General features: G+C 41.4%; 1 protein-coding gene across 3 annotated transcripts in view; it reads right to left on the bottom strand.

Moving 5' to 3' along the window:
- Positions 1-27964, bottom strand: part of nckap1 (NCK-associated protein 1) — a 170970-nt gene that overhangs the window by 5036 nt on the left and 137970 nt on the right. For all 3 annotated transcript variants that reach the window (XM_067987687.1, XM_067987688.1, XM_067987686.1), the window contains 2 exons: positions 12440-12556; positions 7679-7788 (listed from right to left, as the gene is read on the bottom strand). In XM_067987687.1, the coding sequence (XP_067843788.1) occupies positions 7679-7788; positions 12440-12556 (227 nt within the window). The remainder of the gene's footprint in view (positions 1-7678; positions 7789-12439; positions 12557-27964) is intronic.

A 27964-nucleotide genomic window follows, 5' to 3' on the forward strand; every position in this document is an offset into this window, starting at 1 on the left:
AGGAAATGATGCTTCAGTTGGAAAAATATCTTAAAATTAGAGCTAGGCCATTTAGGAGTGAAATTGGAAAGCATATTTTTACACAAAGGGTAGTGGAAATCTGGAACTCTGTCCTCCAAAAAGCTGTGGATGCTAGGTCAAGTGAAATTTTCAAGACAGATTGTTAGTTTTTTTGTTAGATAAGTGTATCAAGGGATATGGTGGGTAAACAGAGTTGAGGTACAGATTAACCATAATCTAGTTGAATGACGGAACAGGCTCGAGGGGCTGAATGGCCTACTCCTGTTCCAAGTTTGCAACACATTTTCTCCCCCACCCCTCAGCACTGAAAAAAGCAGTAAGAGTAATCCTTAAAAGGAAAGATTGGAAATGTTTTATTCCTTAGATTGCAAGCACCTCCAAAGAATTCTTGGATGCCTGGATAGCGAGATTTTTTTCTTCAAATATTTTTAGGGTAATTTTACAAATTTGAATTCCTAGTGTAGAGCTTTGCATGCCTAGAGTACATATCAGGAATCGGACACAGAGGTCACCATATCCGCAACACTGTCCATTAATTTTAATGGGTGGAAAATCCTGCGGAGTGCGCTCTGTGCCTGAATTCCTGATGTGCAATCCTGGTGCATGACGCTTTACGTCAGGAGTGCAAATTCATAAAATCTACTCTTTCAGACCGGCACTGATGCTGAAAAATTTTCTATGTCAGTAATACTACTACTCAGCACTTTGTTCCTCAAAATCTAATGGTTCTTAACTAAAAAAAATTATGGTTTTACAAATTTAATTTCTGCCATTTTCTTTGTATCTCCTATTCTCTATGAGTTTTATGATTTTTAACTTCTCACTGTTAACTGTCTGGGGAAATTCTTGTCTCCCTGGGCTGATTAGCTTGCAAGTTTTCAGCCAAGGCATTGCTTTGTTAAAATAAACAGTGTGACAGCAATTAAGTTACCCAATGTCAGAAGTAACTTTGTTACTTTAACAGTGAGACTTAAATTACTAAATTAAATGCTTAAAATACAATTTTAAAAACGTAATCACCAATTCTGCTCACCTTTTCATCCCCTCTTCCCATTCTTTCCCATTGTATGCTGCTCTTTTAAAAACTTGAATTTTACTTTCTTCCCTCCTAATCTATAATCTTTATCCTTTATTTTCCAGCTAAAGCCTCAAAATCTTGTATTGACCTCACTTACTCAGGGCTCTCCCCAATATATTTTGGAAGCAGTAACTTTCAAAAAGCCCAGAATAAAAATATTAATAACTGTCAAACAAGGAAAGGGGCTTTATCAGTGAACTTTCTTACCAGTGGCCCCAACAAATTAAGCTTTCTAGGATGACTGAAGTATTAACTCCAACTTTACATTACTTTTAACCAATATATGAACATTTCACCTATTTTGTGTAAACACTGAATTTACTCGCTTTTCTGTCTGCATCCCATCGTGCAGTGGTAAACTGGGACTTTCACATCTTTAATTACTGGTCTCAGACTGAAAGCCATCTCCAGAAGGCCAATTCTTTAGCCAGTCAAAGGTTTAGGACATTGTAGTTTGATGTTGAGCATGACATTGTGTTACTGTGGAAACAAGTTATCTTCTCTGCAGAGGCCGAGCAGTTAAATTAATTTAAATTTCCAAGTTTTCTACAAAATCTGTATGGACATTTCTAATCCAGTTGGTGAAATTGCACTTTAAAAAAAATTTTTGTGGAGTTTGTTCTGTGGTAACTGTTTTTTGTCCCAATAGGAAGCAAATATATAACAAATATATCTGCAAGTTATTTTTATTTTATAATCCCTGTTGCTTCTAAAAATAATCATGGAGCATTTTAGAGTATTTTAAATTCTATAAAACATTCCCTTTCAAGTCCAATTGTGCGAATACATTGTAGATTTAAAGTGCCAACAGCAAAATTTAAGAAAACATGAGATACCCTTTCCAAAATTTTCTCCCCGTCAAACTTTGTCATTTCTCCCTGTTACATTGCTCTAGGCTGACTATCTGTTCCCAGGCCTCTGCTAGTGTTAATGAAACCAGGTTGCTGGGTGAGACTAGCCTGAAGTAACTTCTCTACCTTCCCTGTGGGGCAGCAGCTGGCACCTTCTCACTACTGATGCTGATCTACCCAAGGACTTGTATCTGCCTAAATTAGAGATCTACTTATCAATCTAAACTTCAATATAGTTCACCTGCTACATCCATGCCACTTACGTATTAAAAAGGGAGCAGATTTCCAACTATGTACAAATAGCAAACCTACAGCCACGAAGTTGCCATACTGAGTACCAGCAAAATAAAGAAGCAGAACCTCTATTCAGTATCCCCCAAGGGACTTGTATGCTAAACCCATAGTCAAGCACCAGGACTAGCTATAAAGCAAGGCATAAAGTTGCTGAACAATACCACCGACAATTTAATCTTTATTATAACAACTCACCTCCTGACTCCCCAAAGCCTTTCCACCATCTACAAGGCACAAGTCAGGAGTGTGATGGAATACTCTCCACTTGCCTGGATGAGTGCAGCTCCAACAACACTCAAGAAGCTCGACACCATCCAGGACAAAGCAGCCCGCTTGATTGGTACCCAATCCACCACCCTAAACATTCACTCCCTTCACCACTGGCACACTGTGGCTGCAGTGTGTACCAGCCACAGGATGCATTGCAGCAACTCGCCAAGGCTTCTTTGACAGCACCTCCCAAACCCACGACCTCTACCACCTAGAAGGACAAGGGCAGCAGGCACATGGGAATAACACCACCTGCATGTTCCCCTCCAAGTCACACACCATCCCGACTTGGAAATATATCGTAGTTCCTTCATCGTCGCTGGGTCAAAATCCTGGCACTCCCTTCCTAACAGCACTGTGGGAGAACGTTCACTACACGGACTGCAGTGGTTCAAGGCAGCGGCTCACTACCACCTTCTCAAGGGCAATTAGGGATGGGCAACAAATGCTGGCCTTGCCAGCGATGCCCACATCCCATGAACGAATAAAAAAAATATTGCACCTTTAGCATAGGAAAATGTCCCAAGGTGCTTCACAGAGGTGCAACCAGATTTTAAAAAGCTAGTAGTGCAAACCCAACTGTAATTAAGATAATTTATCAGCCCGGGCTGCATTTGCTTTATGGCAGTTTCCATCAAATGTAGACACTTTGGTGGTTTCAAACTAGTATTGGTTTCCCTGTAGCCTAGTTTTTACTGTGGTAATGGAGACACTACCCATAACAAAAGCTTTCTCTTTAATGGTCATACACGCAGCCTCATTAGCCTCTACGGTAAATAGTATGTAAACTGGTCAAAATCTGGATACTTCATTAACATTGATAGATTTAGGAAAAACATAATTATGGAAATTGTTATGGTTCTGCTACTGATGCTTTCAAAATTGATTTTATGGCAAATATTACTATTGTTGTACTCATTAGCAGTGGACACAGATTCGGTGTTTAGTTTGTGTTACAGATAGCAGGTCTGTATAACAGAGTACTCTAAAATGTACAAATGATTTAGGATTTGATATACTTATTTGGCACATGCCACATCTGTTAAGTCTCTTGGATTCAATTAGATAAGTCTACTGAATCATACTCTTTTGGCAGACATCTATTAATTTCAAGCTAAATGAATGATATGCTAACACTAGGATTGCAAAAGATGGAGGTTAAGTGGCCTAATAGCTCCTTTCCCACAAAACAGTGGTAAAAAAATGACTTAAAAGCTAGGTAATTTATTATTCTCAACATATTAAATTTCAGGTTCAGTGCTCAACTCTTCATCTATTTAATGTATATGCATTCAGAGTCAACTCTGCCACAGCAGAGATTTTTCAGCAATCTACATAGTTATATATACAGTTTTTAAATTATCAGGGTACTGGTGCTGAAGTAGCAGCAATTAGGTTTTCTTACAAAAGATATTTTCCTTTTGACTGCTTTTATGTGAAAAAAAACAAAGTATCCTTAAAATTTTACTGTAGAAAGCACGGCTACATCGTGATCTGTGCAGAATCTGTTGAGACGATATACTGGGATCAGAAGGAAAATGGTGAGGACTTGAGGGTGTAGGCTACATGAAATTCTGTGGCGGAGCCTCGAGTCCATCACTGAGAAGCAGATAAATGTGAGTTGCATAACAATTCAGAATGAGTATATTCAAATCCTATTAGAGAAACAAATTAATATTTTGTGCGGCCCTATGAAGGAATGGTGGAGGGGGGCAGTAAGATGCCTCTTTTACATTCAGTTCATTGGTAAAAGAATTTGATAAACCAATCAAGAGTCAACAGCAGAATTTACTGTATACTTTGAAGAAATGTCAGGAGTAAAACCCTTCTTGGTAAAGGGAGGTTATTCACGTACAGCCTCTAATAAAACAAGGCCTTGGGGAGAAGATTGATGATTTCCAAGAAGGGAATAATCTCGTTTGAAATGAAGGCAATGCTGAATGATGGTACAGTAATACTCCAGTACAATGGGTCATAAAGTGGGAGAACATTGACTAGATAGGTGGGGAGAAATAATTGACCTGAGAACATGCTCATCCCTCTTAGCAATTAAGGATCAGCACTAACAGGTTTGAAAAAAGGTGTCCAAAGTGAAACTAGATAAAAATAGTCCTGAACAATCAATATTCCTGTACAATTCCAGCTTACTCTGAAGAGAAAATGGTCAATCTATCATATAGGGGGGGGCTGGAAAGGGCTTGAGGCAAGGAAGAGCTTCTGTTTATATAGTATCTCATCATATCCTCATGATGTCCCAAAGTGATTTACAACCAATGCATTGCTTTTGAAAGCAGTCAATTATATGGGCAAACTCTGCAGCCAATTTACATACAGAAAAGACCCACAAAACACCAAATAAATGAGTTAGTGGGACTAACTTTAATCCCTGGATGATTATCACCTCTCTACCAGCTTTAAGATCAGTAGAGACAAGAGCAGTCAATGCTGACAGCAATCTTTAATACAAAAAGGAGTTACCTTCTCCAGCAGCATACTTAAAGATAGTAGTGAAACATTCAAGACAAGTCTAAAAATTTGATGAATACCTTTAAAATGAAACAGGACGACAGAATTTGGATGAAAATAAATATATTCCATTAGAAAACATATGTAGAATTCTTAATAGTTGCAGTGATGCCAAAATAACCAAAATAAGGAATGAGGGTATTAAACAATAATTGTCCTAACCCATGTGTCCATATTATTAAGACCTGAAGAACAACATGCTACTCAAAAAGTGGGGTAAAATGCTAGTTTTACAGACGTGTTTTACAAAAAGAAGATCAAGTCATAGCAAGATTTCACAAGTGCATAAGTGCTGTTCAAAATTCTGAATACATTCCTCTGAGTGGGCATGTAGGACAAGATAGAAATCCTATTTCACATATTTAGCTATTTTGATAATGCAAAAGAATCCCTGCACTTTCTCACAGGTTTTGCAGCTACACAATTGGTGTGGGAGCAGCAATGGAACTCTAGTGAATACTTCATTTCTGCACTATTTTTCCTCCTTTAACTTTTTAAAAATTAAATTAAAATGTCTATCATGAATTAATGAGGTAGCTAGCTGATTCAAATCTTACATTTTATCTCATCTACTAATGAGATTTGAAACATGAAAAAGTAAATGGTAAACAGAATATAGAAAGGAGAATAGAGGGACACATTGACTCTAGATAAACACATACCTGATCCAAGTATAGAATTCCAAAATACCAAACTACTTCTCAGTCACTCCTATTACACACAATCTGGTCCAACCATAACATTTAAAAATAAATCTTGATCCAAGCATAAAATGCTGCTATTAACCAGGTTTTTAATACCACACTACATATAGTCAAAGAACTGCTAAATTTCACCAAGAGACAGTAGCACAATTTAGAATCTAATCACTTATGTAAAAAGTGTTGTTTAGACTAAATTACTGAATGAATTCACTGTCCATGAACTTTAAAACATTACTTTGTGGTTTTTTAATGAATGGTTAAATTGGCTGCACTAACAGTTTTCAAATATTTGCAAATTGGCTATTTTTATCTGCAGTTTATGGAAATCCTGATCCAAGCATAATCCTTATTCAAGCATTACATTTTTTGGCAAAGCAGTCTTGTGTTTATAATGATTTGATTCCACTCGACGTAAGGGAGGAAAAACTCTCAGCACTCAAGCAGCAAAATCACAGGTTAGGAAGATCTTACTAAGTGGACCATGTTCAATATCCCACTGTTCCCCACTATGTATCCTGTTTATACCACAAATAATTTAACATAACAGATAATGCTCCTGTTTCTTACATGAGTTATTTCAGCATGGAAAACACACTCTGGTCGATCATGAGATTCTATCATACCCTTTATTAAGAACTCAGTCGGTACCCAGGAAGACTTAAGTTGAAATTAAAACAGTAGTCTAATATTGTATGGTTGAGTTAAAGAAAGTATCAGGTGAAATATTTTAGAAATAAAGTTCAACAAATTTTTTTTTAAAATGCCCATCTGTAGTAAGTGTAAGAAAATATACATGAACTTACTGTAACATGTAGTTACTGGGAACCTACCCGCATTACTCCGATTTGACAAAAATCATAGAAGCCATTTTCCTGAAAGGTCCATTTCTGGAGCAGGGTTCTACCCCAGCTGAGATCTGCCATCATATTCTGTTTGCCCATCAGATATTGGGCGATGAATGTGACTTTGTGATTTCTCGGATAAAATCTAATCTCCAAGGTATTCAAACATTTTGCTAAGCCTCAGGATAGCAGACAATTCTTTCACTGGACTGCAATTGTTGCAGTGCCAACTATGCTACCTGGAGTTCAACGTGTTTAAGAAGTAAGTAGACCATTACCAGTACTAAGCCATTGAGCTTTCTGTCCTGCAAATGTGCTGCTCAGATCATGTGGGATTCAGTTGTGATGGGTGGAGACTGAAAGGGTATTCCATTGGGAAGCTGTTTCAAGTTCCTCACTAATACAGACTCCTACACAAATGGGATCCGATGTTGCAAGCTGACATAGGAGAGTGGGCTTAGGAAAATTCTGTGCCAGCATTATGAGCTCTGCAAACGTCAAGAGAATTGCATCTAGAACTACAATTTTGCCAAGACTCTATGGCCTGACCTAACATTAAAAAGTGGCTTTGGATATCCAAAAAATATTTTTATGACAACTTTCCCTGCTACCTCTACAGTCTGATTATATTCAAAACTTGTTGAAATCATTTATCGTGCAAGCATATTCAACAGTGTACTTGTGACCTCCTTATATCATTCAGTCTTCCCTTTCTCCTACAATTTATAGACTTTGCAAACTCAAGGCTGGGCCACCTAACCACGACTTCTTAATTTATGTAATTTTTCACCTTACTTGGTATTGTGCTGCATTATGGGCCTTTTTCATTCAACTAGCTTTCTCAATTAAAAAAAACAGAAAAACAAGTAGTGGATGTAGTAACATAGCCTCAATAGCATAAATCACCATCTCTGGTAGCCATATAAAATGGACCTTCTAAATATTATAGATGGACATTCGGAAATAAATGTGAGCATTTCAAATAATTACTGTTTAAGTCTACAATCGGCTTTGGTAACATGTACTATGGGCCTTGACAGACCATTCATCTCGATTTCATTTTTTTTTTGGAAGAACAGGAATTCTACTTACAGCAAGGAATTCTTTAAGACGGTCTTCAATGCTTCCTTTATGAATGGTGAACAAGGCAGCAGCAATTTGGTTTATAGCTTTGGCCAAACAATGAATGTTGTTGCAATGTCCTGTACAATTAAACAGAAAATTTACTTTGAAGTGACAAAACAGACACCGTGTATATCAACAGAGCAATGAGTTAAATGACTTCCTCAGAATGTGAAGCATAAACCACCTCCTTTTGTGCATGACACATACCATGTTGTCTTTTAGTTCTTTTTGATCAGAGATGATAAGGTTACAGATGGATCGCAAGAACTGCAACAGAGAATCCTCCGTTTTACCTCTTCTGAATTAGGAAAATCTGTTAAACTAGCATTTGATAAGTGATGTTTTAAGCTCCAAGTAGGTGAAAAACCAAATACTGGAAAGCTGGAATATAGTGGAATCATACCTGAAACATGAACCTTTTTCTTTTTCAGATGCTTCTGACTAGCTCCCTATTTCCAATTTCTATTTCTTGCCAAATGATCATTTTATGAAACTTTTTAACTTCTGCACCAATTCTAAATCTACAAAACTATTTAACAAATTGATCAATTGAAAAAAGTGTAACGATTGAAAGAGAGCTGTAGAGCACAAAATAACCCTGGCTGAGATTCCCATTATAGGGATCCTTACATATAACAGTTCATTTGGGTCAGGTCTTTGCTCTACATAATTTGAAATAGCATATCCATAGTTAGGGCCAGCAAGTACAAGAACCCTGACTTCTTGTGCATAGCAACTAAAATCAACATCTCTTCCTTCCTTCCTTTCTCATAAATCCCACAAATGATTCAAGTTTTGAAAGAACACTGAAGAAAGGCACACAAAACATCTACTGCTGGGGGATTGCAGGCTGTCAAGTGCGACCCAAATTAACCCAATTTCTTGAAGTTGGCTTAGACCATTTCATTGTGCATCATCCATTTTTGTGCTGAAATTCACCCCGTTGAAAGCATCTGCTACTCCACTCTGCACTGCTACCTGGTTCTGGGCTGACAGATCCACTGCTTTCTGGCCACACCAATGGCACATCTGCATCACAATGGCTCGAACAACTGAATACGGAGTCTCCTCTCCCCTACCCATCCTATGTTTCTGCACGTGTTATACTACAATAGTACTGTTGAGCCATACTTTTACTAGTTTGTTCTGCATTGGATAAAGTGGCTGCCAGCTAAACCAGCATAAGATCAAGCCAGTTTATATGCCAAAAGATGTAGAAAATATATCACACTTGCTGTGCTAGACCCCCATTACTTCTAACATGCTCGTGGACTGTTTAGTCCCATTGCCAAATCCTCCTTGGGGAGAAAAGGACACATGCCTTTTTCAGCTCATAGTATGGGTGATGTATTCAACATGCTTGGGCTGTGCCTTAACTGCCATTCCGGTGACTATGCGGATACTTTGCTGGTGTCTTATAATATTGTAAATTAGACTAGGAGAAACATTGAGAGAACCCCTGTTACCACGATCCAAAGCTGCATAAAATCACTCACTTAAGAGCCAGTATGGGGTAGCAGTCTGACATTGATGCTGCTCCAAACAAATCGCCTAACTCTTTCACATTGCATTTGACCTGACTATTGGAAGGCATGTTGCCATAACTGTCTGCACAACACCAACCTGCACAACTTTGGTTGAAGCATGTCACAGGTGGTGGGATGAAATCTGCAAAGCTTTGGCAAAGTTAGACCCACTATATCTATGATGGCTTCCTTGCTTATATTTGAGGCTACAGTAAGCTGCACCCCCAAGTAATAAGCAGTTCACAATACAAAATAAAAACATAATAAGTACTAAGTGAGAGACCCAATGAACCATTTAAGGTGAGCTTCTTAACTTTTTGCTTGGAGAGGGGGAAAAACCAGAGGCAGCTGTCTCATTTGAGGAAGGCCAACTAATAACTGTCAGCACTCCAACCCTTGAGGCTTAAGAAACAAAGTCAGGCAATACGTGAGTCTGTGCACTTTGGGTTGTGTTTGTCATGGGTTGACACGAAGGCCAGGCCACCTGTGTCAGTGCAGCTATCTGCTGTGAAGTGGACGCCATAATGTGAGGACAGAGAACCAAAAGTGTCCTTATGGGAGGCTCCTTGGTCAAAATACTGTTTTTATATTTCCTTGAGAAATGTTTGTGAACATGGACTGATGCAAGCTGACCAGTGGCTGCTGTTTGGAGTTGAAGATCCAAAATCCGTGGTGGAGCCTATGCTATCACCTGAGCACTAGTTGGAGCATGAGGTGAGATAGTACCAATGCCAATCAACATTGGCCCATAATCTGATGGTTGAGCCACGCCTCGGAGTGATGTGGATGGAGGTCCTGTGAGGTCCAGTCATTCTCCCCTCCTCTCCAACACCCTTGTCCTGACTGAGTTCCCAGGAACCAGCCAGTGCATCTCAGGGTACTCAGCTGAGCATTTCCTGCTGGCATTTATTCTGACAAGCAGGTTGAAACAAGGCCGTACTCAGCTGGATCCTAATGTCTCAATATGCCAGAAGAAGTCAAGTTTAGACATTTCAGAGACCCAAGATTTCAATCCAATGATTCAGACAATCTCTAGTATGGGGTTTGGAACAAGCTTTATGTATGGAGAAGTAATGTGATAATTGAAGGCAAGTCAGGCATGTATTGTATCTGTTGCTTGGAAGGTCCTCTGGCACTCTATACAAATCTTGTAATTAAACATTACCATCAACCAGTGGTTGCAAAAAGTAGGATAACCAAAGTCCAAATGATAGGCAGGGCCTAGTAGAGTCCAATGCTTGGAGCATAATAAAATGTGACCTTTTAATAAGAAAGGAAAGAATCACTAGACACAACATATGATCATGCCGTTGAATTTTGTGTGGGAATTTTATGTCCCAATTTTGTTAGATTCTATTGTGTTCGGTCTGGGATTGGGCAGTCCAGGAGCACTGAATCACCAAATTGAACACGGCATGGAATCCACCTTGCATGCATCCACTCTGAATTTGCACGGAAGACATGCGTCCTGTACTTTCCCCCTATTGCCAAGAAAGAATCCAAATGCTGGCAGCCTGTATTAGCATAGAAGGGTAGGTACAGGGTGTCGTCGTCGTCCTCCGACCCCCACCCTCAGGCCACTTTGCACCAACAGGATTAGAAGGGCAAGACTGAGACTGATGGTAATGTTTAATAACAAGATTTGTATAGAGTGCCAGAGGACCTTCCAAGCAACAGATACAATACAGGAAATGCAGGTTTCTGTTGGGGACTGCAGTGGAGGCTCAGAGGACTCGTGGATAGTACAATGAATAAATATGTACCTGAAATTTCCTTATCCTTAGCTTTCTCCTCTCTGTCTTGGATAAGCAGTTCAGCTATTCCAACAAAATTATATCTGAGGTGAATCGTCACAAATTCTACCCTGTAACCTCCTCACCAGAAGCTCTAATCTAATGCACCATCAGTATAATCCAGGGACCAGATGGTAAGCATCGATTAAGACAAAATACTGCTGCACTAATACCTGGGATTGGTTTTATAACTGGCCACGCCCAGTTCTTTCCTGAATTACAGTACAGCTGTTTAGATGTAGGAATCTCTACGCAGATCAAATTTACATTCTTTCACTGTGGTGCTTGAAATTGACCAAGTGCTTATTCAATATCTTACATAGGAATGTTCACATAGACTCCAAGAAAGGATTTTGGCCAATAAGCAGACTCCAATGCATCCCCTTCTTGACATTTGGCAGACTTTCCCTTGTGGAAGTAGCGACAACTTGTAGAATCACATGGTTTGTATTTTGTATCTAAAGAGAACTGATGACTCAAGTGCTCTAATCTTTTCAGTTGTTGGGAGTCTTTCTCCAACTTGCCTTAGAAATATGACAGAATTTGCACAAAAAAAGCTAGTCATTTGATAGTAGACATTGGATACCGCCAGTTGCGAAAAGACTTTTCTGCAGTTAATGCAGACTTTTAGAACCAAGATGTAGCATAAATCAAATTTTCTAAAAGGTATTAAGCTGAAATCAAAACATAACCTCAGTAAAAACTTAAAACTCATAGGCTGAAATCAAATATATAGGTACTACAAAGAGAAAGAGAAGGAAGCTTTCTCATACTGAATTTGCACGGAAGACATGCGTCCTGTACTTTCCCCCTAGTGCCAAGAAAGAATCCAAATGCTGGCAGCCTGTATTAGCATAGAAGGATAGGTACAGGGTGTCGTCGTCGTCCTCCGACCCCCACCCTAAGGCCACTTTGCACCAACAGGATTAGAAGGGCAAGACTGAGACTGATGGTAATGTTTAATAACAAGATTTGTATAAATGATTAATACCAATAAGAGAAATATACAAACTAAAGATGCCACATGGCTCAAGGAGAGGGATGGAACAAACATGGTTCTGACTTCAAAATTCTGAAAGGGGTAGCAATTTCCTTCAATGATATGTTGATTGTATGGTGTGTTGTAGGACAAAATGAATTTATAGGTTAATTGTCCACACCCGTGTATATAATCCAAATAAAATCTAACCCTAATGGACTCATCTTTATACCATTTTGAAATATAAATTAAATAAATCTTTTGTTGAATACCTGATCTATTTCTGAAGTGTTGAAAAACCAAGAGGACCAACATGACATCAGCAATTACTCAACAATAGTATATTATAAAGATAGCACATAAAACTTAAATCTTTTCATTCATTAATTACTTTGCCCTTGACACACCTTGCTGGAGGATCAGTACTTACCTTCAATAGCAGGACTGTACTGGGACATAACATTGCTGGCTAGAGTTGGAAGAGATACAGCAACAAACACCATAAGGAGGCAGGCAATTTTATATTCTTCCTCTGGACTAATGTTCTCTGTAAAGAATTGAAAGAAAATATTAATTAAAACCACAACTTGTAATACATTTACAAAACAATTATTCAAAATTCAATTGTAATCAGATTCTTTCCTAACTCTACTCCAATAAAAATGCTAACAAAACACGGAATGTTGACCTTTATCTCAAGGGGACTGGAATACAAAGGGGAGGAAGTTATGCTTACACTTGGTACCAAAATATATCAGTGTTAGAAGGTTAAGTGTTGCAATGTCTGTATTATGTTAAATATTCAAACAATGTAACCCTTCACAGGAGCAGGAGTAGGCGATTCAGCCTCTCAAGCCTGCTCAGTCATTCAATTAGATCATGGCTAACCTGCGTCTGAACTCGATTTTCCTGCCTTTGCTCCATATCCCTTGATACCCTTACCTAACAAAAATCTATCAGTCTTGAAAGCTCCAATTGTCCTAGCAACCACAGCCTTTTAGGGGAAGAGTGTTCCAAATTTTTACTACCCTTTGTGCAAAAAAGTGCTTCCAGATTTGGGTCCTGAATGGCCTGGCTCTAATTTTAAGATTGTCCCCTTGTTCCTGATTTCCCCCACCAGAGGAGGAATAGTTTCTCTGTGTCTACCCTATCAAATCCTTTTAACATTTTAAACATCTCTATCAGATTACCCCTCAATCTCCTGTACTCAAGGGAATACAAGCTGCACATGCAACCTGTTCTCATAAGTTAACCCTCTCAGCCCCTGTGTCATTCTGGTGAATCTGCAATACTCCCCTTCCAAGGCCAAAATATTGTTCCTGAGGTGCAGGACCCAAAACTGAATGCAGTGCTCCAGGTGGGGTCTGACCAAGACTCTATACAACTGAAGCATAACTTCCTCCCCTTTGTATTCCAGTCCTCTTGGGATAAAGGCCAACATTCCATTAGCCTTTTTGATTGCTTTTTGTACCTGCCTACTGGCTTTTAATGAGTTGTGTACTTGGACTCCCAAATCTCTTTGCACCTTTACAGTCCCTAATTTCTCACCATTTAGAAGATACTCCAATTTATCTTTCTTGGATCCAAAGTGGATGACCTCATATTTCCCCACATTGAACTGTTTGCCATAGTTTTGCCCACTCACTTAAACTGTCTTATGTCCCTCCTAACTTCAATTGGCAGGTCAAAAAGTGAGCAACAGAAGGTAAAAATATTTCATTCCCACTTAATGTGATTTTTTTCCCCAGTGAAAACTTCCATGGACTCAACTAAAAAAATTCCCTAAAGTTACTTTTAGGGTGATTTATGTCAAATTATAAAGCTTTTTTTTTTCATTTATTCATGGGATGTGGGTGTTGCTGGCAAGGCCAGCATTTATTGCCCATCCCTAATTGCCCGAGAGAAGGTGGTGGTGAGCCGCCTTCTTGAACTGCTGCAGTCAGTGTGGTGAAAGTTCTCCCACAGTGCTGTTAGGTAGGGAGTTCCAGGATTTTGACCCAGCGACGATGAAGGAACAGTGATATATTTCCAAGTCAGGATGGTGTGTGACTTGGAGGGGAACGTGCAGGTGATGTTGTCCCCACGTGCCTGCTGCCCTTGTCTTTCTAGGTGGTAGAGCTCGCGGGTTTGGGAGGTGCTGTCGAAGAAGCCTTGGTGAGTTGCTGCAGTGCATCCTGGAGATGGTACACACTGCAGCCACGGTGTGCCGGGTTGAAGGGAGTGAATGTTTAGGGTGGTGGATGGGGTGCCAATCAAGCAGGCTGCTTTGTCCTGGATGGTGTTGAGCTTCTTGAGTGTTGTTGGAGCTGCACTCATCCAGGCAAGTGGAGAGTATTCAATCACACTCCTGACTTGTGCCTTGTAGATGGTGGAAAGGCTTTGGGGAGTCAGGAGGTGAGTCACTCACTGCAGAATACCCAGCCTTTGACCTGCTCTTGTAGCCATAGTATTTATGCGGCTGGTCCAGTTAGGTTTCTGGTCAATGGTGACCCCCAGGATGTTGATGGTACGGGATTCGGCGATGGTAATGTCGTTGAATGTTGGAGATGGTCATTGCCTGGCACTTGTCTGGCGCAAATGTTACTTGCCACTTATGGGCCCAAGCCTGGATGTTGTTCAGGTCTTGTTGCGTGCGGGCATGGACTGCTTCATTATCTGAGGGGTTGCGAATGGAACTGAACATTTTGCTGCTGATTACACACATCCCCATTTCTGACCTTATGATGGAGGGAATCATTGATGATTGTGTCAGCTTGGTAATGCTGACTGCACATTCTGGAGGCTCCTGCTTTCTTTGAATCTTTGAGCAATACCAGTACTACTGCCACATACATGATATAAAATGTTCAACATGCAGGACATATGATGATCCAAGGTTCAGGTGAAGAGTGCACAGCGAGCATGATACAGCTCGCTAAAATTAGGTATATTAGAACATAGATGGAAAGAGCCCTAAATGAGAATGCACTTGTGTAAAAGGCACTTGTGGAAGATATCTGAGCTACTTTAGCATTGTAAGTATGGCTTCTTATGTGTTTTCTTTTTAAACACGTGACCCGAGGTCCAATAAGAGTTACAAGTTCTTCCGCAGATATTGAGAGATAAATATTTGGTGAACTTGTCAGGATGTTAGTTCTAAACGATGGAATTCATTTGGGCAACTGTGTCAGAAAAAGTGCATTATTTTAAAATTTGAACTTTGCACTACTGCTAAGCATTTTTGCGGGCAAAGGGAAGGTCAGTTATTATGGGTCCACAAATGGAAAATTTCTCCATTGCATATTTATTAAATGCACCCACTGTCCTGGTAACAGGAAGTTACAAGTTTGTTTAAAATTTAATTAAGTCCAACTTACTGAGGTTGTAAGTCAATATTTATGGGCACACTGATATTCAGATACAATTTCCAGCTTGTCTAACAGACAGAAACCAAAGTGCTCATCAGGGTGAAGAGCATCAGAATTCAATGGATTTTTTTCCACTTTGAGCACTCAGTTACGAATTGACAACTTCCAGGACATTTATAGCACATTAAACCCCTACACTGCCTCAACAATGGCAAAGGGGGAGAATTTTCTCTGTGTCCATAAAGAAAGGATTTATGATTTCACAACACCTATTGGATAGGAAAGCTTCACCCAGTAGACTTCAACTATACCTTCAGAATACCTCCTCCATTAGAAGAGTGAAAGTTTCTCCATTTTTCACACCATCCATCTTTATGAGCTCAGTTTGCCAAATTTCTGTCAGGTTATGGGCAGTAAGACAGAAAAGGGAAAACTTTCATCTCGTTAGTCCGGACTGGATTAAAACCCAGATTTGAAGTAAAATGAAAGTATGCTATTCCATTGGACCAGCTTCGCTTCTATAGATTTTAGTTAACTTACTAAAATATATGCATTTGTAAGCTATCTGAGGACACACACAAGCGTGAAACTAGTGATGGCAAATCGCCATTCCACTTACAGTTTCAATGTGGAGAAAATCCACCTTTGGAGACAACTTTCCACTGCTGCTTGTTGGCAGGAAAAAGGTTGGATGAAATTGAATTACTGGGATGTTCCAGGTAACTTTTGGCTGGGGGGTGGGGGGGGGTGGTGGCGGGGGAGAAACTCACTGACTAGTAACTCTATATAGTACATTTTAAAAAGAAAGTCCAGCATTTATATAGTGCCTTTCACGACCTCAGGCCATCCCATAGCACTTTGTACTTCATTGGCTATAGTCATGTTGTAATGTAGGAAAGGCACTGATGAAAAGCAGATTTAGCAACCTCTGGAGATTTAGGAATCTAGGCAACTAGCTACGTTTCCTAAATGAGGAAGATCTCAAATAAACAAGTACGTTTTGAATCTTCATATCAACGGATGCAGAAGCTTGGGAAGACATCAGAGGCTACAAATTCACTCAAGGAATAGATATCCATGCATCTTCACCTGAAGGAGGGCAAAACAGGTTGGGAATATTTCACCAACTCAACAAATTGAACCGATTACATGTTATAGTCGCAAAGTATTTTGGCTATTTCTGCTATTGGTAGTTGAGTATTTTTTTTAATGTGTTGATGTGGGTGATGCCAGCAAGGCTGCATTTATTGCCCATCCCCAATTGCCCTGAGATGGTGATGGGGTCACTTCAGAGGCCATTTAGAGTTGTGTACACACCAGATGAGGCAGAGGTGCCAGCTTCCCTTCATTGCATTTTTACAACAATCCAGCAACTTTCATGGTCATTTTATTGAATTCAATTTCATAATGGTGAGATTTGAACTCATGAACTACGGGTTACTAGTCCAGTACTATAACCACTATTGTAACAATTGAAACTTATTAAATGATTTATTCATCAACATCCAGAGATAACGGTACTCCTAAAGGAACACCTGTCCAAGGTCAATCAAATTTAAGCTTTTCATCAACAGCACTAAACACTCGAACGAAAGGCACTTAGTCCTAAGGTTTGGAATTACTGAAGGATTTGATGAATTTCCCACTTCGGAGAACTGCTGCCTTACTGTTGGCACTTCTTACAAAAGAATCGGAGTAAAGTCTTATGCTGTTGTTACACTGCAAGAGCAGCAGCAGCAATTCCAACTCCAAATGAATGAAACATCACATAGTTCTCTGTACTTCGCACCTGGCTAATTCTACATGGCACGCTTTAAGTTATGTCGGAAACTGGAGCATTAAATGTGTGTGGGTCACTTTCCTAACAACTCAACCTGTTTACTGATGCCAATCTACTAGTAGATTTACACCAGTAACAAGAATGATCAGAAGAGTGATACAGAATCGGTTTATATCCCTGAGGGGCAAGAACTCTACTTGCCAAAAAAAACAGCCATGGACAACTAAAGAGGTAAGGGACGGTAGAAGACATAAGGAAAGGGCATACAAAAAGGCAAAAAATGGCACAGATCCTGGCGAATGGGAAAGATACAAAGATCAACAAAGGGTCACAAAACAGATAGTAAGAGCTACAAAAAGAGAGTATCAAAAGAAACTTGCAAGGGATATCAAAACCAATACGAAGAACTTTTTTTTAGTTATAATAGGAAAAAGAGGGTGGTCAGGAGCAGTGTTGGCCCCTTAAAAACTGGAAGTGGGGATGTTGTCATTGACAATGGGGAAATGGCGAACATGTTAAACAATTACTTTGCGTCAGTATTTACAGTAGAAAAAGAGGATAGCATGCTGGAAATCGCAAGAAAACTAATATTGAATCGGGGACAGGGACTCAATAAAATTAATATAAATAAAGCAACAGTAATGAAGAAAATAATAGCTCTAAAGAGCGACAAATCCCCATGACCAGATGGTTTCCATCCCAGGGTTTTAAAGGAAGTAGGTGAGCACATTGATAGATTATAGTTAGGGCATCTGCAAAGTTCTCTAGATTCAGGAACTGTCCCTCTGGATTGGAAAATTGCACGTCACTCCGCTTTTTAAGAAAGGAGAGGGAAACCAGGGAATTATAGACCAGTTAGCCTAACATCTGTTGTGGGGAAAATGCTGGATTCTATAATTAAGGATAGGGTGACTGAACACCGAGAATTTTCAGTTAATCAGAGAGAGCCAGCATGGATTTGTGAAAGGTAGGCCGTGCCTTACAAACCTGACTGAATTTTTTGAAGAGGTGACTAAAGTAGTTGACAGGGAATGTCAATGGATGTTATTTATATGGACTTCCAGAAGGCATTTGATAAGGTCCCACAAAGGAGATTGTTAGCTAAGATAGAAGTCCATGGAATCGAGGGAAAAGTATGGACTTGGTTAGGAAGTTGGCTGAGTGAAAGGCAGAGAGTAGGGATAATGGGTAGGTACTCACATTGGCAGGATGTGACTAGTGGAGTCCCGCAGGGATCTGTCTTGGGGCCTCAGTTATTCACAATATTTATTAACGACTTAAGATGAAGGCATAGAAAGCCTCATATCTAAGTTTGCCGATGACACAAAGATTGGTGGCATTGTAAGCAGTGTAGATGAAAACATAAAATTACAAAGCGATATTGATAGATTAGGTGAATGGACAAAACTGTGACAAATAGAATTCAATGTAGACAAGTGTGAGGTCATCCACTTTGGATCAAAAAAGGATAGAACAGGTACTTTCTAAATGGTAAAAAGTTAAAAACAGTGGATGTCCAAAGGGACTTAGGGGGTCAGGTACATAGATCATTGAAGTGTCAGAAACAGGTGCAGAAAATAATCAATAAGGCTAACGGAATGCTGGCCTTTATATCTAGAGGACTGGAGTACAAGGGGGCAGAAGTTATGCTGCAGCTGTACAAAACCCTGGTTAGACCGCACCTGGAGTACTGTGAGCAGTTCTGGGCACCGCACTTTCGGAAGGACATATTGGCCTTGCAGCGTAGGTTTACTAGAATGATACCCGGACTTCAAGAGAAAGTTACGAGGAGAGATTACACAAAATTGGGGTTGTATTCTCTGGAGTTTCAAAGGTTAAGGGGTGATCTGATCGAAGTTTATAAGATATTAAGGGGAACGGATAGGGTGGATAGAGAGAAACTATTTCCGCTGGTTGGGGATTCTAGGAGTAGGGGGCAGAGTCTAAAAATTAGAGCCAGACCTTTCAGGAGCGAAATTAGAAAACATTTCTACACACAAAGGGTGGTAGAAGTTTGGAACTCTTCCGCAAACGGCAATTGATACTAGCTCAATTGCTAAAATTTAAATCTGAGATAGATAGCTTTTTGGCAATCAAAGGTATTAAGGGATATGGGCCAAAGGCGGGTATATGGAGTTAGATCACAGATCAGCCATGATCTTATCAAATGGCGGTGCAGGCACGAGGGCTGAATGGCCTGCTCGTGTTCCTATGATCAGACTTCATTCACACTGTGTACAATATAGCTATTGTATTGGATCAGATATAGTGTAAAGTGCACTGACTCTTATTTTTGTGGAACTGACAGGAAGTAAAACAGCATCAATTCCATAGGAATCAGTAAATCTGTTGTAATACCAATTTCATGCAGAGTTTACACTAAAAGTAAGGTGAACTCAGTACCAAAATGCTATCATTACAGCATTACATGCAGACTGTCCTGACTAAAGTGTACAGCCTTGAGGGGGGGGGGGGGGTGGTCCTAAGTTTGTGTGTTAATGAGCCACTTAGTACTATATCACGGAGCCTTGCAGGCCACAATGATATACAAAACAAAACACTAGCACAGCATCTTTAAATTAAAAGCTAATTTTGTGTAATTAATTTGACACAAAAGTATCCTCCCCCAACCTAAGTTACAGATGGATTTAGAATTTCCAAACTGCCAAATTCATACAGGAGAATGCAGTGGAGCAAGAATAAGCACAAATAGAAAGTGTTTCCATGGCCTCGTTCCTCCCTCTCTCTCTAACCTCCTTCAACCGACAACCATCCTGCAAACTCCCTGTTCCTCTGATTCCAACATATGCCCCCATCCTTCACCTCACCATTAGTGGTATCTTCAGCTACATAGACCCCACCCACTGGAATTCACTCCCTAAACTCCTCTAACTGCCTCCCCTCTAAGACTCTCCTAAAACCTATCTCTTTGATCAGGCTTTTGGCCACCCCTTCTAATCTTTCCTTCTTTGGTGCAGCATCTGTTTTTCCTTCTGCCTCTGTGAAGTGCCTTGGGATGTTTTTCTACATTAAAGGTACATTATAAATGCACATTGTTGTTCCACTAGGGCTTTGTGAACCAGATAGCCAGAATTTGCAGGTCATATATGGCTCATAGCCCATTCATTTTGATACTTACAGGTACAAGAACAGACCCGACTGTTAGTGTTATCCCCCACTTCCACAGATGTCAAATCGATTCTCCTGACAGTAATGTCATCAAAAACAAAAATAATGCAGTTTTGACAGGAAAAATATTACCATGCTGTGAAACAATTATCGTGAAAGAGTTCTGCTAGTATTGTCTTTAACTTTTAGTTACACAAACAAAATGTAACACTGTATGGGCTGCTTTAGGGGCAATGTCTTAAAAAAATCCTGGCTTGAAAGCTAAATAGGTCTGTAAAGTTCAAAAATGTCTTTCTAATCTTTTTTTAATGGACGAACTGTTTTTATGTATCAAAAGTAAATTGTCATATGAGGAAAAAGTAGACAGTTCTCACATTGGAAATGTCTCAGTACTGTTAGGAAGGTCAGACAGAGCAGATCCTATCCAGATGAAAAATTCTTATCTAAACTTGGGGGGATAAAGAGAAAACATTTTTTTTTTTGCAGAAACAAATCTGGTGAAAACTTGGCTGTCATGGAGATTTTTTTTGTTTGGAGTTTCTTTTGTAGAAAAAAGTTGAACAGGGAACGACTGGCTCAAACACAATGGGGCCGATTTTAAAATGGAACTGCGGGTGCTTTGGGGGCTGCGAAAATCGGGAAAATCCCAAGCGGGTTCAGAAGCCTGCTACAACCTGATTTCTGGGGTTGCCACACACGCACCTGTGTGCGTGCTACACGAATCCAGAAGTCCGCCGGCAATTAAAGCGGCCGGGACGATAGTTAAAGCACTTATTGACATTGTTGATCTTGTTTAAATCGTTAATTTTATGGAGATTGAGGCAGGGGTGCGATTTTAATTCAATCTCAGCGTGTTCCCCGCACTGTGGGGAATACTCCATGTTCAAGGAGACGTGTTTCAGGCAGCAGCCAGCCAGTTTAAAAGCCTGTTTGATGGATGGAGATAAAAGGTAAGTTATTGCAGCAGGGCACTCAGGTGTCTCAGACAAACTTCTGGCTGGGAGATCTGGGAGACTGAAAATTCTTGGTTTACTCAGAATTCTTCTGCTTATGCATATTTACCAACTTTAGGACCCCTCAAATTGACAACATCAGGATGGGGGCGCCATGGCTGCATTTACCACTACATCCGAGGACGAGCAACATCACCATCCTCACCAGGCACAGCGTGCACTTGGAGCTCCAAAACAGTGCTGCACCACAGGGACGTGCACAACAGCACAAAGGCAACAACAGAGAGCGCGACGTCGCAGGAGGCACTACGCTCACCAGAGGGTCTACAGACCCAGCTTCCTGGACCCCTCCGAGGAGCAGTGCATACAGAGGCTGAGAGAGAGTCACCAGGTGGTCGCAGACATCTGCAGCTTCCTTTATGCCGAGCTGCTCCCGGCGGCATCTTGTTACCCGCCGCTGTTAAAGTCACCACTGCCCTCAACTTCTTCGCCTCCGGATCATTCCAGGGTGCCACCGGTGACATCCCCAAGGTGTCTCAGTTGTCTGCACACAAGTGCATTAGGCAGGTCACAGACGGCTTGTTTTGCAGGGCCTCGCAATACGTCAACTTCCCCATGGACGACCTCAGCCAGACAGAGAGGGCAGTGGGATTCCGCTCTGTGGCTGGCTTCCCACAGGTACAGGGTGCAATCGATTGTACCCATATAGCTATACGAGCACCTCCACATGAGCCAGGACTGTTCATCAACAGAAAAGGGTATCACTCCATCAACTCAGCTCGTTTGTGACCATGGCAAAAGATTCCGTCACGTGTGCGCCAGATTCCCTAGCAGCTGCCACAATTCCTTCATTCTGAGGGAATCCAACATTCTGGGGCTCTTCCACGCACCAAACACCCTTAAGGGCTGGCTCCTTGGGGTCAAGGGATACCCCCTGCACACGTGGCTCATGACACCTCTGAGGAACCCCATCACCGAGCAACAGCGTTGATACAGCGACAGCCCCATTGCCACAACTGAGCATGCAATAGGGCTGCTCAAGATGCGATTTAGGTGCCTTGATCATTCTGGGGGAGCGCTTCAATACACACCAGACAGAGTGGGATGTATTATAGTAGTGTGCCACATTGTGCAGGACACAACACGAGAAGGGTGCTGCTTGAGGAGGCCCTATCCACATCTGCCATCCACATTGAGGTGGCGGCGGTGGGGGGGGAGGGGGGGCGAACCCATGGCCAGAGCAGTGGTTCATCTGGCTGTTTGAGAGGCCAGGGAGTCACTGATATGTGAATGGTTCTCCTAACATCAGAAAATGTGAAGAGTCCAGTCCTCAGACTGCCTGGAAAGAGCACAGCCAACACCAGCATCACCCGCCCTTGCACAAAACAGTCCTGCAACTACACATACACCCACTGTAGAGTGACCCACTGGGTGGCATCAACTGTCGCCGTTCATGGTGAAGCTCATGAAAGGGCGCTATCACAAAAGCCAGTCAAGAATGGGCAAGACGTGGCAGTAGTGGGGAGAATGATAACATTTAATGTAAATATGAAAAAAAACAAATAAATGAAAAACATGTCAGTCTGTCAGACACTCTTGTGCATACCCTTTGTGATCACAAATCCTTTGCCTTTCTCTTCCTACAGCTTCTACGTGGTGCATCCCCTGTGGCTGCAGCAGAGGTAGTGGAAGGTTGCTTATGTTCATGCCCTGACTGCTTAGATGCTTTCGGCCTACGCCCTCTGGGTTTTGCAGCCTGTTAGGGCCCCTCCAAAGACTGCTCCACCTGCACCTGTGCAGGGGCTGACTCGGCCACCTAGAGGAAGCAGCATTGCAGGTACTGGTTGAGAGGGGGGCAACGGGTGAAACATGGGAGCGCTTTGAGTGGCGTCCCCACTTCCATGTCCCCTTTTGCCATCATCCCTCTCCTGGGCCAGGCCCACATCACTCCTATCATCCTGCTGGACAACAGTTTGGAGGACACGTGTGATGCCTTGGAAGGCCACTTCTAAAGTATCTGTCAGCCTGTTTAAGGTGGCAGAACGTTGTTCATCCTGAGTCCAAACGGCTGTTGTCAGGGCCTGAATGGATTCATTTTTGAGCCGTGCTTGAAGCTAAACAGAGGCTAGCCGTCTCTCCACAGCAGACATTCCTGCATTTACCTGCGACACTGTCTCAGACAGTTGCGCACATGCCTTTGACAGTATCTCACAGATTTCTTCCCATACCTGTGCCACCATTCCACTAAAGCAGGAGTTGGTCTACTCCATCCTCTGCACTATTGTGGAGAGTGTGCATAGCACCTGTTCCAGTACCTCGCAAATGTGCTGAAGTCCCTCGATCGTTCTCCTTTTAAAGGATGGTCCCCGGGGTTCAGCATCTGCGTTCAGCTGAGCAGAGCCTGCAGAAGAGTACGCCTGACATGGACTCTCCACAGCTGCCCCTGCCACCAGTGTCTGCTCGTGCTCACTTGTGTGGGGTGACTCATCAGGTGTCAACCCAACTAACTAACTACTAGGACTCACCGAGGTGTGAGTATCTGCGGTGGTGGATGGCTCGTTTAAATGTGATAGTGCGCCCTCAGAGACCTGGAGGTCCTCTGAGGAATCGCCCTCTGCCGTCACTGCGGTCGTTGAATGACCTGTAAGAGAACGGAAGGCAATATTAAGCACCATCACAGATGTTGCGATGAGCATACTGAGGTGTTCAACATGGCAAGCATTAACATCAATTCATATTGTGTAAGATGAATGTTAAAGTTGTATCACCAGACGTTTGTGGGGTACCAGTCTTGGTGTCCCCGACGGACAGGCACTCGAGGGTGCGGCTGATCTGCGGGGTCTCCTCCTCCGCATCTTTTGAGGCTCCCCTCCAGTCCTCGCCCTCTCGCATGCATTTTCTCCTAGAACGGGAGAAAGTACAGACGTGTGAGTAAGTGATGGTGAAGTGGTCAGCTGATGGAATGCATTGCTTTGGGTGAGGCTGACCATGAAAGAGATGCATGAGAGGGTGGGTATGAGACAGAGCCCATCACATTGGATGAGGACTGGGGTAAGTGGTAGTGGTGGGGTGACTAATGGGAGGTGAGGAAGTGCAGGTAAGTTGAGGATGAGCCTTAAGTGGATTTGAGGAGTGATGTGATGGAGTAGTCTTGGCAGTGCAGAATGATTGGGGTTGGGGGGGGGGGGGGGGGGGGATGGGATGCGGTGATATGGAACACGGAATGCAGGAGAATCAATAAGTGTACTCACTTTTGCTGACCGAGTTAGGTCATTGAAGCGCCTCCTGTGCGCTGGACTCAGGTGTGGGAGGCGTTGCTGCTGCTGGTGACCTCCTCTGCAACCGAGACAGGCATTCTTGGTAGCAGAGGCAGGGCACTTCCTTCCGTCAGAGGGGTAAAACACTTCCCTCCTCCTCCTCACCTCGCCTGTAGCTGCTGCAGTGAGGCATCATTAAACATTGGAGCAGCCTTGCACCTGTGCTGCTCCATTGTGTATTTTGGTGTTTGCTGCAGCAAAAGCCTTTGGAGCAATGGCCCTTTAAATAGCTGACAGCCCGTCATGCGGGTGTACAGTCCGCCCACCGCGCAGCTTTCAAATGGCAAGCCTGGAAGCCACGTTAAGGGCCATCAATTAACTTGTGATCACGTGGGAAACGGTAAGATGTTATTAGTTGGGCTACCCGCGTGCCCACTGACCCCTCCCCCCACCACCCCCCTGCCATCCCACCGCCCTTTCAAAATCGGGCCCTATGATTCACTTGGCTACAAGAAGAAACTGTTATATTTAAAGGTGGTTTGAAATGTTGCTGTAATTTCTCTTGTACATGCAATTTAGCATAGTACAGTCCTATGAGCCCACGTAGATAAGACGTGGATGGAACCAAATCCTTATCCCCTTTTCTCAGATTTAAAAAAAAATTTCTAATGTACAAGTTATGTTTTATATTGAGAAATTAGAGAAAATTCTCCACTGTGGCTAATAACTTTATTTGTAAGATTAAATTAAAGGTCCTAGCAGATGCAAATTTTATCACATTTTAGCTCACTTTTCTGTTGTATAATGCTATATTGTCTCTCTGGTTGAAAATACGATTACCGGGAAATTTTTCCTCCTTTCTAATTCCATACATTTACTATTCAGCTTAATTTCACAGATATTTGGGCAGATCCTTGCACACTGCAGCACACAATTTTTCTTTAGCAATTACCAGCTCTCCTTTTTCCAACATTTAATCCTGCAGTCAAAACCAAATTAAGTACAGCAGAGTTAAAGGAAATATGTGCTAAGTGACACCTACCATGAAACATTTGGAAAGAATTTCAGAAAAGAATTTGGGTACACTGAATTTTAATAAGTGTATTTTCATACCAAACATCAAATATTGTGTAATTAAACAGCAGAGGTAAAAAAAATACTTTGAAGTAGTTGGAGATAGGTCTCCAATCCCAGAGGCTCCAGAGAGCTGTAGGAGGGTTAATGATGTTGGTATTAAATATTTTATTTATAATTTAGTATTAGGAACCTAAACTCTCAAAATGCTTTTGTGAAGTGATTTGAGAACCCAAGCTGTCAAATGATAGCCAATATAGCCAATAAGCCTCACGGGTGCTTAAAGAAGTGTTCAATTGTCCAAGCATACATCTTTCAAAAAATACCAGTAGGATTGTCATCTATGAAAACATTGTATACATCTAGATTACTAAACACTCCACTGTGTACAAGCAAATATTTAGTACATACAAAAGGATATAACATCAGTTTATATCAAAAGTACATATGGGAGAATATTAGAGAAGATTAACGGTATGGAATTATAGAGAGGATAGCAAACTGGATTAAAAATTGGTTAGAAGGTAGAAAACAGAGGAAGAGTTAAGGGCAGTTTTTCAGGGTGTCTGGAAATGGGTGGTGGTGGTGTCCCACAGGGTTTTATTCTGCAGTCACTTGTTTACTGTATACATCAATGATCTGTATATCGGCCTGGAGGGAGTGGTGTTGAAATCTGCAAATGGCACCAAAATAGGAGGTATAGTAATTCTTTAGAAGACCAAAGGAAGCTACAACGGGATGTTGATAAGATGAGGGAATGGGCTAAAAAGTGGCAGATGGAATTCAATGTTAGTGTGTGAGACGATGCATTTTGGGGGAAAAAAAAGTAGTTGTTATACTCTGAATGAAAGTAGGCTTGGTGCTGGTAGAAGAGCAGAGGGATTTGGGGGTACAGGTTCGCAGGACATTAAAGGCAGCACTTCAGGTTGAAAAGGTTTTAAAAATGCTAATAGTATTCTAGGTTTTCTCTGAAGAGGTATAGAATATAAAGCCAAGAAATAAAGGTGAGCCTATATAAAGTCTTAATAAGACCTCTTAAGAGTATTGTGTGCTGCATCAGGCTCCACACTTTAGGAAGGATATCGAGGCTTTAGAGAGGGTTCAACGCAGATTCATTAGGATGCTGCCTGGTATGAGGAAATATAAATCCGAAGAAAGACATGATAAATGGAGACTTTTTTTGTTCCAACAACGGAGATTACAGGGTGATATGATAGAAGTGTTCAAAATTATAAAAGGATGTGACAGGGTAGATAGAAGCAGACAGTTTCCAGTAGCTGAGGGGTCAAGAACCAGAGAGATAGGATTAAATGTTATGTGATACAGAACAGAGGGCAGGAGAAACCTCTTTATTCAGAGTTGAGAGACTGTGGAATTCACTTCCAAGGTTAGTGGTTGAGGCACAAACTATGTCAATGTTCAAGATTAAATTAGATGGGTGGATGAAGGCTAGGGGGTTGAAGGGATATGGGAACAAGGTGGGTAAATGTGATTCGAATGATATGCTCATGTGGAGGGTAAACACCAACATGGACGGGTTGGGCCGAACGGTCTATTTCCATATTGTAATTTCTGTGTATTTCTACGTAAGTATGGACATGCGCTTAAATAAGATACAACTAGTCAGTAAGGCTTCTACATTACATAGCCTAACAATGTGTAACATTTAAAGATGGTCTTGTAATTCTGGCCCACAGCAATGTTACCAGTTCTACTTGGATCAAAATAAAATAAATTATAGATATGGTAAAAACTGTTGCTGAAAATTCTCCATGTAACTGTGCACTTTATAGCATTAACAGAAATTATTTTATTAGCAATATATTCGTGAATGAATAAAACTTTCCTCAATTCAGGAATGCTGCATGTTGTGTGGCACTGAGTAGATCGATTGCTTTCAGGTTCAAAATTTTGTGTCAACATTTCCAATATAATAATAGGCAAGGACCTGGAATTATCCAACAGCCTGCAGGAACACATCAAATCAAATTCCTCTACTCCTGATGTCATTTCCATTGTTGTTCTGAATTTTCCCAGGTCAACAATCTGATCTTAAATTTTAAGTCTGCACCAGACCCCCAAAAAAGGAACTTCATAAGTTACAATTTTGAAAGGTCTCCTGTCTTTTTTTAAAAATTCGTTCATGGGATGTGGGCGTCGCTGGCGAGGCCAGCATTTATTGCCCATCCCTGATTGCCCTCGAGAAGGTGGTGGTGCGCCACCTTCTTGAACCGCTGCAGTCCGTGTGGTGAAGGTTCTCCCACAGTGCTGTTCGGAAGGGAGTTCCAGGATTTTGACCCAGCAACGATGAAGGAACGGCGATATATTTCCAAGTCGGGATGGTGTGTGACTTGGAGGGGAACGTGCAGGTGGTGTTGTTCCCATGTGCCTGCTGCTCGTGTCCTTCTAGGTGGT

This window comes from Heptranchias perlo, chromosome 7 (assembly GCF_035084215.1).
Source record: "Heptranchias perlo isolate sHepPer1 chromosome 7, sHepPer1.hap1, whole genome shotgun sequence".
NCBI lineage: Eukaryota > Metazoa > Chordata > Chondrichthyes > Hexanchiformes > Hexanchidae > Heptranchias > Heptranchias perlo.